The sequence below is a fragment of the Anneissia japonica genome, unplaced genomic scaffold (assembly GCF_011630105.1).
Source record: "Anneissia japonica isolate Jap-2015-1 unplaced genomic scaffold, ASM1163010v1 scaffold2392_len1475705_cov187, whole genome shotgun sequence".
NCBI classification, from domain to species: domain Eukaryota; kingdom Metazoa; phylum Echinodermata; class Crinoidea; order Comatulida; family Comatulidae; genus Anneissia; species Anneissia japonica.
Window position 1 is genome coordinate 979291 of NW_022751777.1, and position 15735 is coordinate 995025.

General features: G+C 31.7%; 1 protein-coding gene across 1 annotated transcript in view; it reads right to left on the reverse strand.

Moving 5' to 3' along the window:
- The window catches only part of LOC117121846 (methylcytosine dioxygenase TET2-like), an 80218-nt gene that overhangs the window by 29520 nt on the left and 34963 nt on the right, over positions 1-15735 (reverse strand). The window contains exon 3 of the mRNA XM_033267227.1: positions 9568-9633. Coding sequence (XP_033123118.1) covers positions 9568-9633 — 66 coding nt within the window. The remainder of the gene's footprint in view (positions 1-9567; positions 9634-15735) is intronic.

Sequence of the window (15735 nt, forward strand, 5' to 3'; positions counted from 1 at the left end):
GCTTCGCGTAGCCTTGCTTAGATTGTTTATATCATTATCAGGCTTCGAAGCCTGCGCGCAGGTTAGATTGTTTATATCATGTCAGGCTACGATGTATCTACGAAGCCTGCGCGCAGGTAAAAGTGCAATATTTCACGACTGTACTGTATGTACTGTATAATAATCCACTTAAAGTTCTGTCAGTTGTTGTGGTAAATACACACAGAGGTCACCTTTACACATCCCTCTTCACTTCGATATGAGAATCGCTGGAAACAAGGTCACGGCTGTCCTTATCCATATGATATCCGAAACAGGGATTACAGTACTTCCCTGATCTTGAAGGATAAATTTGCCATCAACAAAAAACATATAATTCAGGGAATATAAGTTACAGTAGATGAGAGAAACTGGGAATGATCATAGGAAAGCTAAAGTATGCAAGCAAAAATGGAAAAAATAAAACAATGAATCGATATTAAATTTACATAATCAAGTAGGGAGCAAAAAAAAAATCCTTAATAATACCTGTGATTATGCAAATAAATATGTAGGACTATTATTAATATTATTAGCTAAATTGACAGTGAAATCAATTACAAGTTAGCTTGTGACTTTGCAATGTATTTACAGTAGCCAAATTTGAACAGGAAAGAAGCTGGTGATAAGTGGCCAAGTTCGATTACACCTGTGCAAATTAATATTTAAATTTAAGATCAATAACTGATTGAATGATTGCTAGTTTCAGTTTTTTTTAATGGGGAACATACTATACTACTCTCATGAATATCTCAACTTAGTTCAAGCCCGACTCCTAATAGCCCACCAAAAAAAAAAAAAAAGTTCCCAAGAATAAAGGATTATACCGATATTTTACGCTGCCTTGAAGTAAGGTTTGGTACAGTACAATAGTATATACTACTGTGGCCTAGATAAGAATGCTCTAAGCTAGCCACTTTACCATCCATTGTCACCCATTGGCCTAGTGAAAAATACCCACATGGTTGGATAGTAAAATTGCATTTGGACCATTAAAATATTATATTAAGGTTAACTTACTGTACATAACAGGTTAGTTATGAAAGAGATTAGGACAAATCCCCTAAGCAATATTAAAGCTACAGTACAGACATATTACACAGCACGAACGTAAATAATTTTTTTAAAAAGTTGTGTGAAAGAATGTTCATGCTCAAAATAAATTCACTCTGGGGATTGATTGAACGTTTCCGTCTCTGCTCCGTCACATGGCTAAGTTGTGACAGATTCAAAGACGGACTGGTGACGAAGTAATCACAACTTTAAACCTTATCAAAATGACTTTCAAGAATATCTTGATTAGGGAAATTAGACATCTGAAAACTGAATGTATAATTGATTACCGAGCTTGAATACAGGTGACGCTGTCTCTACGCATTTACGATAATCATTCAAACGGCTCCTGAGAAATATCATTCATACCGCACATTGAAACAAGAAGTAAGAGGATTGGCTGAGTATCAAAACTGATGGTTTGCTTCAAACAAAATTACACGGTGGAATTAACAAAAAATGCAGTTAAAAAAAAAAAAAAAATCAAAACACAATTTAAACCTCAAACTAGTATTAATAAAAGCAATTTATATTCATGGATTTTTAAAAATATTTTATAACAAGCTTGCAAATAATGTATTACATTCTATAATTGAAAAGTAGATTAATTAAGAGAATATACCACCTACCACTAAGTAGTACATGGAAAATTCTGCCAGTGCATTTTTTCTGCGGTTAGAATATTACATGTTGTAGATCCGGCTTATATAACTAAAACTGGATGACTATGAATAATAACAGCAGTGTTTATGCAGCCAAGCAGGAAGACTGACCTATGACCTCTAGCTCTCATCTTTAGTTTCCTGTAATGGCCTATTTCCTTTTTTCTTTGTTTCAAAGACTACTACATTTTGAGCATTAGTTTGGTTGCAAATTTATATTTCATAATCAAATACTACCTTGACTGTTTTATTCCACATCAGATGAAATACCTGGCACTTAAAGACTTAACTTATTAAATTTCTAACAAGAAATAATGTACAGTATTCAAGGTTAGATTATTACTAGTTGTATTACTTCATTTGGCTTTTAGTTTGCAAATGAATGAACCATTATATTTATTCAAAAATTCACTCATCTAAAATGAGAAAGCCTGCATGACCAAGGTGATGTTATGCATTGTAGTAAGGTATTTTAATAAATGTACATTTAGATAATAAAGATATATATGAATAATTATATGAATAAACACTATATCATTGTGCATGAATAAGTAAGGCACTTATTCAATGCACTTTTAAAAGATAAACTTTTTTATGAATATTGAATAATGCAGAAATTATACTGTATAATAACTATGCATGAAGTATTGTAGTAAGGTGTATTGTTCAATCAATGCATTTAAAGATAAAATGGTTAAAAAATAATGTTATTCATGAAGAAATAAAGTATTTTAATGAATGCATTTTCAAGAGATAAACATGTTTAATGAATATTTAATGATGGTATGAACCCCAGATATTATTATTCATGAAACAAATAATATTAATATTATCAACACACTTAAAAAATGTACACTGTGACTGCTAGAACATGCATTTCAAGGACTGCCGAGTACATCTCATTAGTGGAAGAAATCATGTGACCTAATCATATCTGAGCATGCTCAATAGAATCATAACTCTGATCATCTTCATTTCGATCAAAAGACTGCTTCCGTTTTAAAGTTGATCTAATTCAGTCTGTTTTCCTTCTGTTGTATTCTATTCCAGCCCTCCAGTATTTTTTCCCTGTGGGAGCCATTAAGCAGTAACTTGCCATTTCCTTTTGGATTTGCCGACTCATATCAACAGGGTCGTAGGTCAACAATATTTCATAAGGTCAATATATATTTATGACATCATAACACTTGATCACTATAACCATTCATCATAAGCTGATAATCCAATGTTTCTGGCAGATTGTAAAGAACAACAATCTGAAATTTGCTAGTAAGTACAGTAGTACTTGTAGACTTGGTGGTATTGTAGGCCTACTATTACAAGACAAAACAATGTATCTTGCATTTGAGTTCTGCAGTTGATACTGTGTTGTAGGTATCTTTAAGGTGTTTCCAACAACTATGTTTTGATTATAATACAGAAACAACTATTGGTTGATTTCATATATCATTGATGTCAATATCATATAGTATAATATAAAGTGTTTAGGTCATTAACATTCATGTAGGTTCATGAATATTCAAATCCATATAGCATACAGAATCATAATTTGTCTGAGGAACATTAGGCCTTAGAATTGTCATATCATGCTTATTTAACTTTTATAACATTATAACATGTTCAACTTATTAATATTTAAGAAGTGATGAATATTTACGATTGTACAGTACAGGCCTTTAGAGCCACAGAATACAGTATAGTACAGTACTGTACTTTATCTGAGGAATGTTTGCCCTTAGAAGGACTTTCATTTCATGCTTATTTAACTTAAATCACTAACAAATTAACAATATATCACTTCGTAGGTTATTGTACTATCCTTAATGTAGAGCAAAAATTGGGACAAGCCAATCAGCAAAATCCCAAGGCTTCTTCCATAAAACTACAGGAGTTACCAGTACAGTATACAACCCTCATTTTCTGTATTAAAATTCACTATCAACCAAATATAATATCTGTAATTAACTAAAATAAAAATCAAAATAAAAATTCAATAATTCCTTCATTCCAATATAAAGGTGTTTTATATATATATATTTCTTTGCCAGCAGTGTTTATTAACAATGATGATTTAGAGATGCAACACATTCCATTTGGCTAGAAAAAATATCAAAATTTATCAAGTGCATTACAATATAAAATTCTGATTGAAAAAAAAAAAAAATTACTGTAGTGCAAATTTAGTACTTTGGCATTCAAAATCTGATAAAGGCAATAAAAACATTTTGCAGTTAGCAAATATTTCTCTAACAAATTCAATTTATAATGTTAAAATATTCCAGAGCACAAGACAGCATTTCAATTGATGTAATAAAATCAGTATTCTTTGACCTAGGGCCTTTATTAAAAGGACTCTCCCAGACAACAATCTGTACTATCCTATTCAACTCTTAACAGTTCATGTCTTATGCTGAAATTCCACTCCGATTCATGTTGATCAGTTTGAGCAGTACGTGCGAGACTAACAGTGATTCCGTATGGACTTATCTTTCGGTAATTGCTATACAAACGAGCAAAGTGCATGTTGGCTCCGTGTGTATTCAACTAGTACCGGTAATGCATTTTCTAAATGTAATATCTAATCTACATTACTACTACTACGGCACTAATTATGCAAGTTGCCTACATGCTGAAGACTTTATTGATGCATAAAGCTCCATTAACATTCGGTTTCATTTCTCGATGTTAAAAAATATTTTCGCTGATAATCTATGTGCAGATCTGTGCAGGTTAATGTAAACCAGAAACATTGACCTTTGACACGGCTGGCTGGAAAAGCGATTTCTATTTTCATCTGTTGTATGTGTAGTAGTATAAAACGACAAACATCAGGTCTGAGGCTCTTGTTGGCGCGTTGCCAGGGAAAGCACGTGGGCATGATGTTTTCACCGGTATGAAGACAAGTGAAGTCGAGGCTGAAAATCTTCTTGTTCAAGTCGAAGCGTGCAATAGCAACGAGTACTTAAGTTTGCCAACTAAAGTAAGGGGAATTTATTTGCACAAAGCAACTCATTTCTATGTTTAGAACATCAACTGAAATATGAGACTTGAACGTATCATTGTCATGTTTAATATTGATAATAGAAATATTTCATTCAAATATTATAATATTCCAGATTTGTTTTCTATTGCAAATAAAATTCTGTGGGATATTTTATACATAAGACTAGACACAGGCTCTTTAAAACACTTATATCGATTGATATTTAAATTTTTTGATTAATGATTGATTGTCCTATATTATTGTATGTTTCTACACCTCATTTTTGTGAAAGACTAATTAATTGTATTATTAAACTTACTACTGTACTGTATAAAGTTGGTTGCTTCTCATATAGCATTTTCCAATAGTACATATTCAGTATAGAATTATAAAACTTGACAAAAAGGCTTTATTACAGCCCAGTGTTTTGTAATAATTTATTAAACTGTTCTGATATTGTATAATAGCTACTCATTACAAATATACAGTAGCTCCGACTAGTAAATTAAAATATCATTAGATAAGAGTATTCTCCTTAACAGACCTCCCACACATCCAGATTTAAACACTGATCCAGGTAAATCATATAATATCTCCATCACTATTAACTTTAAGTCACAAAAACTTGGGAGAAAAAAACCCCTTTGTTTGGTCAAATGGAGGGAAATATTGTATAAGAGAGCCCGTTATATATTAAGCTGCAAGGATTTAGATGTTGGCTGCTGCTATATTAAGCTGCAGGATTTAGATGTTGGCTGACATGCCAGCCCTAGCATCAACATACTGAGACCTAAACAAGGTTAAAATAAATTAGTCTTTGATATGCATGACAACAAGAAGTTCAAGCTCATGTTTTTCATAGGACAGGTACTGTAGGCTACATCATGTGCTATGCTAAGTGACAGGATTAATTAGGAACTCATTGGCTCTGGATGCTTCTAACAGATGTTAAATAATATCAAAACATTTGCAATTAAAAAAATATCACCAAAAAAAATGATAATTGTCATTTCATATTTATGCAAGTTATAAAAAAAGGAACCTGATGTCAAAACAATCACTAGAATTTTAGAAAAATCGTAATTTATTTTACATCTTTTGATGAGACTAGTTTAAATATTTGCATTGAAATTGTTAACAGTTTTATATTCTTTAGATTGTAATACTGTAGCTAAGGAAAGTACAAATCATTGCTGAACAATTCAAAACACTCCTATCAGTATAATTCTTTATAAACTGTGTACATCATTTTCTATTTTTGAATAAATAATTTCCAGCATAATAATAATATACAGTAATTAAATGCAACATTTAATAATACTCTAAAAATCAAAGAAAAATATTAAATCTATATTTTTCATGTTAATTAGAACTGTAAGTTCTTTTTTTCCATATTAATGTAGACATGTTTTTGCTAAATAACTGTCGAGCTCCTACAATAACACTTATATAGGCCTAAATGTTGCCAAAAATAAAGAAAAATATAGACTTAATTAAGTACATTGCTAATGAAAATAACTGGAAAATTGGTATCCAACCAGAATAATCACCAACGAATGACAACAAGAGGATTATTTCTGGTTGACCTCTGCCTTTCGTAATACAATCTGTGCGTTGATACATATCAAATGGCATCACTGACCCGATCTTAATATAATTTAGGACTCAAACGAAGGTAAAAAAAAATACTTGAATTGAACATAGCAACCAGGTGGGGTGTACCACAAAATTAATTAGTACAATGTGTTAGAATATTTAGCCAGGAACTGAATTTGAAAACTTGTGGTTAACAACAAAACAGTGCTAATACCAAACCATAGAAATCAAACAGAATCAAATTCTATCAACAGTAAACCACAGCAAACATGTCATTATCAGCTGGTATACAAATTATTGTTGTTATATACAGTTCCCTAACCATGTATTATGTATTACTACTTTAATGATGTAATCTGAATTTGGACGTGGTATCTACAAAAAAAAAATGAACAAAAAATATTATTTCAGAATTCATGATTGCGTTAAGTTCTATTTGTTTTACATTTTTTTAGACATGGTGCCGAAATTAAAAGCATTACAGACCTAAAAAATGACAACTTTAAAAATAGTATACCACAACCAGCATAATATAACAGGCCTTTTTTATAGTCCTAAACACTAACGAGAAAAACATTACAGCGGCGATGACATTCATAGTGCGGGCTTGCAAATGACACCAATTCAAATGAACTTTGCACCCACAATGCTACCCGATGAATGTCAGGTAATCTTTAGAATACGACAAAAGAAGTTCTCATGAGGAGTGAGTCAGTGCTTAAAAAAAAAATCAATACTTCTCCTCTTGGTATGTGTACATTAGAAAATGCATTTTGCATTGGGATACAATAGAAACTACAATGGAGAAATTAATATATTTCTGAGTAAATTATAACACTGAAAACTTTTCTTTTAAATTATACTAACATTTAAAAAAATATACTATTCCATTACAACATAATGGGTTATTGTTTGCAAAATTTCTTTTTGTGATCTACAGTGTTTGGTTGAACAATTTTACTATCACTTTATTTATTTTTTTTTTACTATTTAAAGTATTTTTTTTTTACTTTTTGAATTATTTTCATTTTTTTTTTAAACTAAAAGAACTTTAGAATATTGTATCCTGTGTGATATTACCTAAAATTTAAATCCATTATTCCATTTAAAAAAGGGATAGATTTTGGAGTGTTCTCTAAAATTACTTCTAAATTTCAAAATAGCTTTATAATAATCTTCTATAATATGTTAATATTTAAAATCTCAAAAAATTATTGCAGCCATAAAAAATTGAAACATGAATAATTTTACTGATTAAAAAAACTTTAATTAGAATATTTGGTATTAGGGGAATATGCTGGAGAAAAAAATGTCCATAATATAATTTCAAAATGTTCAACCAAACAAGAGTAGAGACCTTTCCAGTTAGTTCTTAAACACAGTGTACAGTAGCTAAAGAAATTTAAATACTGTATAGAGACAATTTATACTCAATCTATTTGAATCATGATTGAAAAAAGGCAACTCACGCTATCACTGACAGGAGGCTAAGAGCTGATTATTATGTCCGTGTCAACTAGAGTAGAGTTGGCTGAAATAATCCAACCAGCTGTAGGGGGGTTTCCTTCCCCAAAGAAAGATATCTCAGCACAATTAAAATCCAGAACTATGGGCCTAGATGAAAATGACTGCTGTAGATCAGACTCCTGGTGTTTCCTACAGAGGCATCATATATCACGAGTGGCTATCCAGACTGATATTTATCCAGTAAATGAACCAAGCAGTGAAAAAAAAAATAATCTAAGCCAAGTGTCTGCCCATGCAGAAATTATATCTTGTGGAACAGCAGCAGAGTAATATAATAATCTTCTTACTGCTTCGCTGGCGGCTATGGATGTATTCCACAAAGGTTCCAGGGTCATAGCTCATTAATATTCATAAGGTTTGCTCTAGGAAGTGCAAGCTGGTTGGCTGGATCAGACAATTGCCATTGTTGGAGATGAATAGGTTTCAGTGAATAGATATTGTTAATATTATTTATACTAAGGACCTGTCTTTTAGTTTCAGTGAAGCATGCAGCTAAGTAGCTGGCTGAATAGGCCGTCTCATTAAGCGATTTCAATAGGCCGTCTGTTTTAAGAACTGTTTTAGTAAAGGTGACGGTCATTCATGTTTACGAATGGCCAAAAGATTTGGCTTTCAATCAGCTGAATCAGTAGTACAAATCCACTTGAGAGCTTTAAAGTACACATGATGAAGTTCAAAATCCATTTTGAGTTCACCTTTTTTAAACAAGTTTTTATTACATAGGCCTAGTCGTACTAGGTTTTATTGATATTTGTCTTCACATATTTTATTCTTATTCATCTCAATATTATGGATGGTGTAAAGACATTACAAGCTACTACTGACACTAGCTACATCTTTGTATTGCTTTACGGTACATCCAATAATGGCAATCTTATTAAAAATGAATGATTTAAAAATAACCAAGGTTTATTAGTAGCGCATTGTATTGTACAAATACTACAGCGAACTTTAATAAAGGCCTCAACGTGGCCTAAAAAATAGAAAAGTACTCGTAGAAAACATAATTTTTATTTTTATTTAGAAAACTATAGATTAAATTAAAAATATAGATTAGACTATATAAATTATCGTGCAAAAAACATACCTGATCATCCTTCTTACCAGACATCTTCAGTTAGAGGATGAATTTTAAATACCCAAGTTAAAACATTCTTATGTTTAGGACCCCACAATTAAAGCTTGCTTACAGTGGGGTACCTCCTTTTTCACAATAATTTATTTTCATTTAAAATACAAAACACATACCAATGAACTCTACTTCCAAATTAGACGAGATAATGGGGAGGGGGCTCGTTATCCTAAGATGTAAAATTTCCTACAGTATATTCCAAATAGTTAGATAGTTAAAACTATAAAAACAATAGTATAGAACTTCTGGCCATCATTATGTACAAGTACTGTCTGGATTATGAATTATTTCTCTTTTCACGGAGTTATTATATAAAAAAAGAAGAAAATTACTGTATATACTGTAGATTACATTGTGGATTATCATTATTTTCATAATTTCACCACAAGTACGGAACAGACCCTTTTCTATGACATCCCTCTATCCTTCCCTCCATAAAACATAAATGACTCTTGTTTCTTGTTAATGTTATTTCATAAAAAATACAAGACTATTGAATCTTTCTTGTATGTTTTTACTCTTGTGAAAATGATTAAAAATCTGATAAATTTCAAATATTATAATGAGTTGGAAGTTCAAAGTTCAGAATGACTTACCTCAGTGGAACTTGCTGGAATTTCCTCTTTACCGGTGCTCTCATCTATATTAGGAGGTAATTGAGCCTAGACAGTGAGAGAGAGAGAGAGAGAGAAAGATTGAGTAACAATCAGTATATCAAAAAATGTAAAACAGGAAAGAACTCATCTAAAAATGTTATAAGGCAAATATGATATATAATAATAATATACAATAATAATATATATAATTAATATTATATTCATTGATCTACAGTAATTAATAAAGAACAAAACATTTAGATAATCTGGGAACTTGATACATAAATAAGACTTAAAATGCTTAGATAGTGAATGTAACAACCAAAACAAATTTAATTAAAAAAAATATCGTAAGTGTATAGTAAAATTTCAAATACAATATCAATGATCAACTTTAGGCATTAGTTTATACACATGAAAAATGTTTTTGAATTTACTTTTGAATGAATAATGTCATTGTAGATGACTGTTTAATTTAAAGGGGTAAAGAATTCTTCAATGAAGTGCCAGGCTGTCTAGATTAGAAATCAAATTGAAAAACGATCATAAATTTGAAAAAAAAAAATTATTATTATTACATACATTCTAAAACAAAACAGGGCGATTAGAATAGCAGAGGAAAATTAGCTTACAGGCTGGAGCTGAATCCAACTGTTTATATATTTTTTTTCTTTTCCAAGACTTCACCTTAAAATCTAAAGGTTATAAGTTGAGATAGAAACCTACATTTAAGATATTTTTTCTCGATTGGAAGTTATTAAAACCCACCGAATATATTCGACAAAAGAACATGTTACCTCACTGTATGTTTAACCCTTAAGATAAAGTACTTCAACATGTTGAGTCAGGTTGGTAACAACTCAAAATAATTAAATACTCATTATACGGGGCCCACAAAGGGCGGACTTGCACACCTTAGTTCACCTGGCCTTGCCTAAGAACTTCCATAAGGAAGCTAACCATCTCCTAAATGAGTTGACAGATACTCCACCAAGCATCCAATGCTATGAACAAAGGAATAAAGGCCGCTCATGACAGGGATGAGTAAAAATAGATTGGTACTTATCATTTTTTTTACTAGATTAATTATTCAAACACAAGGTCAAGAAAAGGACAAGGCTTGTAAGCCTTTCCATGTCAACCACAGATTTCCAGTTCAATCGATGTCCTACTTCTGTGAAGCCTGATTTAATGGGTTGAGAATAACCTAGTCCTACTTGTCTCTCAATTGATGTTTTTTTTCTTTTTTTTTTTAATCATTAATTTGCATTAATTAGTACTGCACTCTTCTATTATGTCCAAACTAATTGTCTTTCAGATGGGGAATGTCTATATTGTGTGATGATAGTAAGTAAACTTACAATAACTGACTTCGGTTGAATAAATAATATAAAAATGGCTTCCAGTAGGCCAAAATAAAAAACTTGTCATTGTTTAAAAAAAAAAAAAAAGAATGCAGCCACTTTTCTTTCTGAACAAAGATGGCCTTATTTACACAATGTACATCTACATTTATTTTTGAAAGTTTAAAAAAAAAGATTAAATAGGTGCCTTCACAATCCCCCAAAATGAAAGGGATAAGTATTAACATGTTTGTTAACAGTACAACTACTATAACACAGTAAAGAAATTCATTCAAATACTAGTTAGGAACAGTATATATAGTCATCCCGTATGAAATCACAATCTAAAGACTACCGTTAGTAGAGTTCATGTTTTTGTTCACTTCTTTGTCTTTGTAATTATTCAAGCATAGGGGTCATTTACAGAAATGAATGAAAAGTAATTCAGTATAGTTCAGGGGTCAACTGGAGTACCAAACAGATTACTCTTAGCAATGTAGTTTTAGATTAGTATCATTGTAAAATCATGACAATAATAGCCTATAATAACACAAATGCTTTTTATAGTTAATTTTTTTCAAAGTTCTCTGTTTATGCTCTAGTACAGTGTGGAATTAAAACATTAATTAAGTCTATATAACAGGAGAAGAAAAATAACACCATTTTGATAAAGTCTTCTGAGCCTGACTGAATGCTCAGTAGAGTACAGCTTAAACCTCAATGCCATACAGTAAGTCATGGATATCAGCACATGATTCCATATATGGCACTTGTAATTCAAGATCAACTGACCAGGGCCCAAAGACAATATACATCCCCCATCCTCCATTCATACTAATTAGCCATAAATCCAAGCTGGTTAAATAAGGGAAAATACTAAATTTCTTTGTTGGATTTAACACTGATCAATTAATTGAACAGCTGGTCTCGGGTTGGAGGAAAAGGCAGACAATTTTCTTCATTTCCTACAAATCCGCTATTGCTGGTGAAAATGTTTTGATAAACAGCTAGAAAGGGGAAAAAAACCCCTCTAGAAAATACCAGTACAGTACCTTAACTATATACATCACTAATCTTTCTGAACATTTTCATCAGAGATAATAACTAACTACAACACTAGACTAGCTGATGGTATTAATTTTGATATCGCTAAGCTAAAACTGATAAGAAAAATAGTCTCTCATTTCATGAAGTAAGCCTTGGAATAACCCTGCAGATGATCTGAAATTTTCTCCTAATATATCTTTTTAAAAGTTTACTTTCATAATTGTTTACTTTTGATTTTCTTATCAAAAACTTAACCAAACATATTAACATTCTTAATCATGATTCTTATTCCCCCTACCCCTTTTTGCTACTTGCTAACTTTTTATTAAAATGTAGTTTTCATTTTGTTCTTTTACTTTTATATTTTCCTTATATTTTATTACTTTACATATGGCCTTACACGGCCTTGACGTATCCTTTTAATAATAAAGTATATTATTATTATTATTTTTATTATAGAAATGAAAGAAAATAAATATAGATCTTAGTAACATTAATTACATAGTTGCAAAAATCATGTGTAGCTTATTATATTAATATCCTCAAATTAAAATCCAGTTTAAATGTTTGAAGAAAAAAGTGGCAATATAACTTGCTACAATACGATGGTAGAAAAAAACGCTAAGGTTGGCCATAAATTAAAATTATATCAAGTAGTAGGCCTACGATCAGCAAATAAATGGCACATTTTAAAGTACTGTAAATGATTAACCAAACATTAATAATAATAGCAACAAAACATATTTTTAAACAATGCTTATTGAAAAATTGGAAAAAAGACAATTCAAAACAATGATTTAATTAACACAAAAGGAATGACATCTGGATTAAAAATTTAATTTTAAGAAGGCTCCCTATTAAAAGTCATCCCTGACTTGAACCTATGACCAAATAAATGACATGGCTTTTTGTACACTCTACACCTGACTTGACAGTTGCCAAGCAGTAAGGCTGTGGTTCTGGTAACACTGGTGCTGGTTTGAGACCTTCCTCACCCAGGTTTTGATTGGTAAAGCCAAGTCATATCAGATGAACCAGAGTACACGGCTGGCTCGTGCACTTTAAAGAACTCTGATATTCCAGTTTACTTCAGCCCTTGTCGTTGCAAACTTATTTGAACATGATGCTACCAGTACCAAGCGCCTCTCTACGGCTGCTCCAGGGAACTACACCTGTACGCAATGATGCTGTGAGTTGTGACTTACTCTCCTGCTAACACCTACCTGCTGTTGATACTAATTTTTCACTAAACTACAGATATTAAATAAATAAACTATAAAAAATATGCACATTTCTTGTTGAATAATTAATATTTATTAATTAAGACAGGATGACAGGAATATTAAACAGTCACTGAATGACAGAATATTTTTTTAATGAGGGGTGGTTGTTGAATAAATGGAGGTTGTAAATGCAGTCTTTTGGAGGAAACCACCAACAAACCACTGACAGTATAAACATTACAGTTATCCGTCACAGCATGTGGAATGAGACAGCTTGAATTTGAGCCAAGCAAAATAAAGCATAAAGCACAAGGCGGCTATTTATGCCCTACTCTACTAAAGATGTTCAGATCATTACAGCCAGATGATAAGAACACTTGGTAACTATGGGAACGTTTATTCAATAATTTATACAATGAGCACACACCTGATTGGATAAGGAATGATTTCATGAGGCACATTTTATAATGACATTATAACGATTATCTCTTTAATCTATAGTGCACAGTTAACGAATTTCCATAGGGAAGTCAGGCATAATATCAATTATATTTGGTTAACAATGAATGGCTGTGTTAGAAATATTATTATTATATTATTTATTCTTTCTTTAAACTGCACATTCAGTACTTGTGTACTGCCATTGGTTTTCAAAGTGGTTCAGTTAAAAAACAAACCATCAAAATAGAAAGAAAACAACACAACACACAATAAATTCAATAGAAAATTCAATAAATTTAATGAAAGCTGAGTAATCAGACCAAACTAAGCACCAACATAGTTTTTAGAACTTGAAGCCTAAAAAGAAATGAAAAATACAAAAGGCATCATTAAACAAACAGTATAGGCCTAGGCTTATTATGAAAATGCTTTTGTATTGAATTTGTCGAGAAAGACACAGCATATAAATTATGCATTTTACTTCCTTCCACACTTAATAAATCTTCACATTGTTTTATCCATTTGTTGTCCTGCTAAACTTCACAACTAGGATGATGGATTAGGTATTCCACACCTTTGACCCTGTAGCCCAGACAGCCTAGGCTATTCCATGTTACTGAAGGTAAGACTTATACCCGATCCACACATGAAGTTAAATTTAACAAAAAGTAACAAATTGTAACCGAGCGATCTCCCGAGTTATTCCTACCGAGATAAAAAGCATTCACACACATCTGTAAGGTAATGCCGAGGTCGTGTAAAATTTATTCAGTGTTTATTCCATGAACCATTTTTTCCCCTACTGCGATATAGGTCTAGCCTAGGCCTAGTTGAGAACCCCTGTCACAGGACTGTTAACTCCCCATCACAGTAAACATTTGAAGCAATCAATGCCCTTAACAACTGCTGTACTACTACTACTAAACTAGGCATAGTTTCCAACGTGTCTGTCGACTTTTGATAATACTAGTAATAGTACTAACACCATCCCGACGATTTTATGTATATCTTCTTCTTCTACCATTTCTAATTAACATCAATAAGGGTAATTCATTCATCATTGAGAAAAACTAGGCCTATCTATTTCTAGTGGATCAGAATCGTCTGCAGAAGGCAGAAAATTCAAAGGACCCTGTGAAACACAGTAGATTGTTGTTGTGTTGAAATCCCTGCGCATGCGCAGATCCATCCATGCTACATCTCGGAAGCTTTACCAGCCTCAGCGAGGCTGGTAAAGATTACCGAGACGTTCCGAGATTTTACAAGGATATTACACGGAGGTACTTTCACACGTGCCGTAAAATGTTACTTTTGGTTACATTTGTTAAGATTTTTGTACGTGAGAATCGTGTATTACTGTACATTGTTTAAACCTGGTCTCCATAAAATCGCTACTTGCTATCGCTGATAGCTTTTGGTGACACTGATTGGTCAGTCAAATGAGGGAACCTTCCTAATTAAGTTGGGTGTAGTTTTACAGGGAAGTTAGACTTTAAAATAAATTACAGTATATAGTAAACTATGTACATGATACAAGGCTCTTTTACAACAATTCTTTAATCTATAGTGGTAGACAATTAACGTTAATAGGGAAGTTGGATATAATATTAATTTATTATGCAAATTATTATCATAATTTTATCAATTTAGAGTGCAGTACTGCTATAACAATGTCTCACTGACAAAGTAATTCATCTTGATACAGTAATAATATTAGTTCCATTGGGAATATATAATTATAATTTATATATAAAAAAATAATCTCCAAATTTATAGATGAGGAATTAAGATTGTTTTTTACAAATAATTTAAAGTCATCCGAAGCCATGACGAGGTGGTCGGACTAAAAATATTAATCAACCTATCTTAATAATAATAATTATTTTGATTGCTAATTCCAAATATTATGATCTGAAAGTACAAGTCTGGGTTATACTACGCCATAAAAACTCTCCCACATGACCCTACCAAGGATTCTATTCCAGCACCCTAAGGCTCCAGTCATCACATTTGTTCGAGCCCCTGTCCAACATGCAAGACCTCTTATCAGCTAATTTCTGGAGTGACCACTGACGATAAGGTCATTAATAAAAGCATAACTAATGTAATGAAGT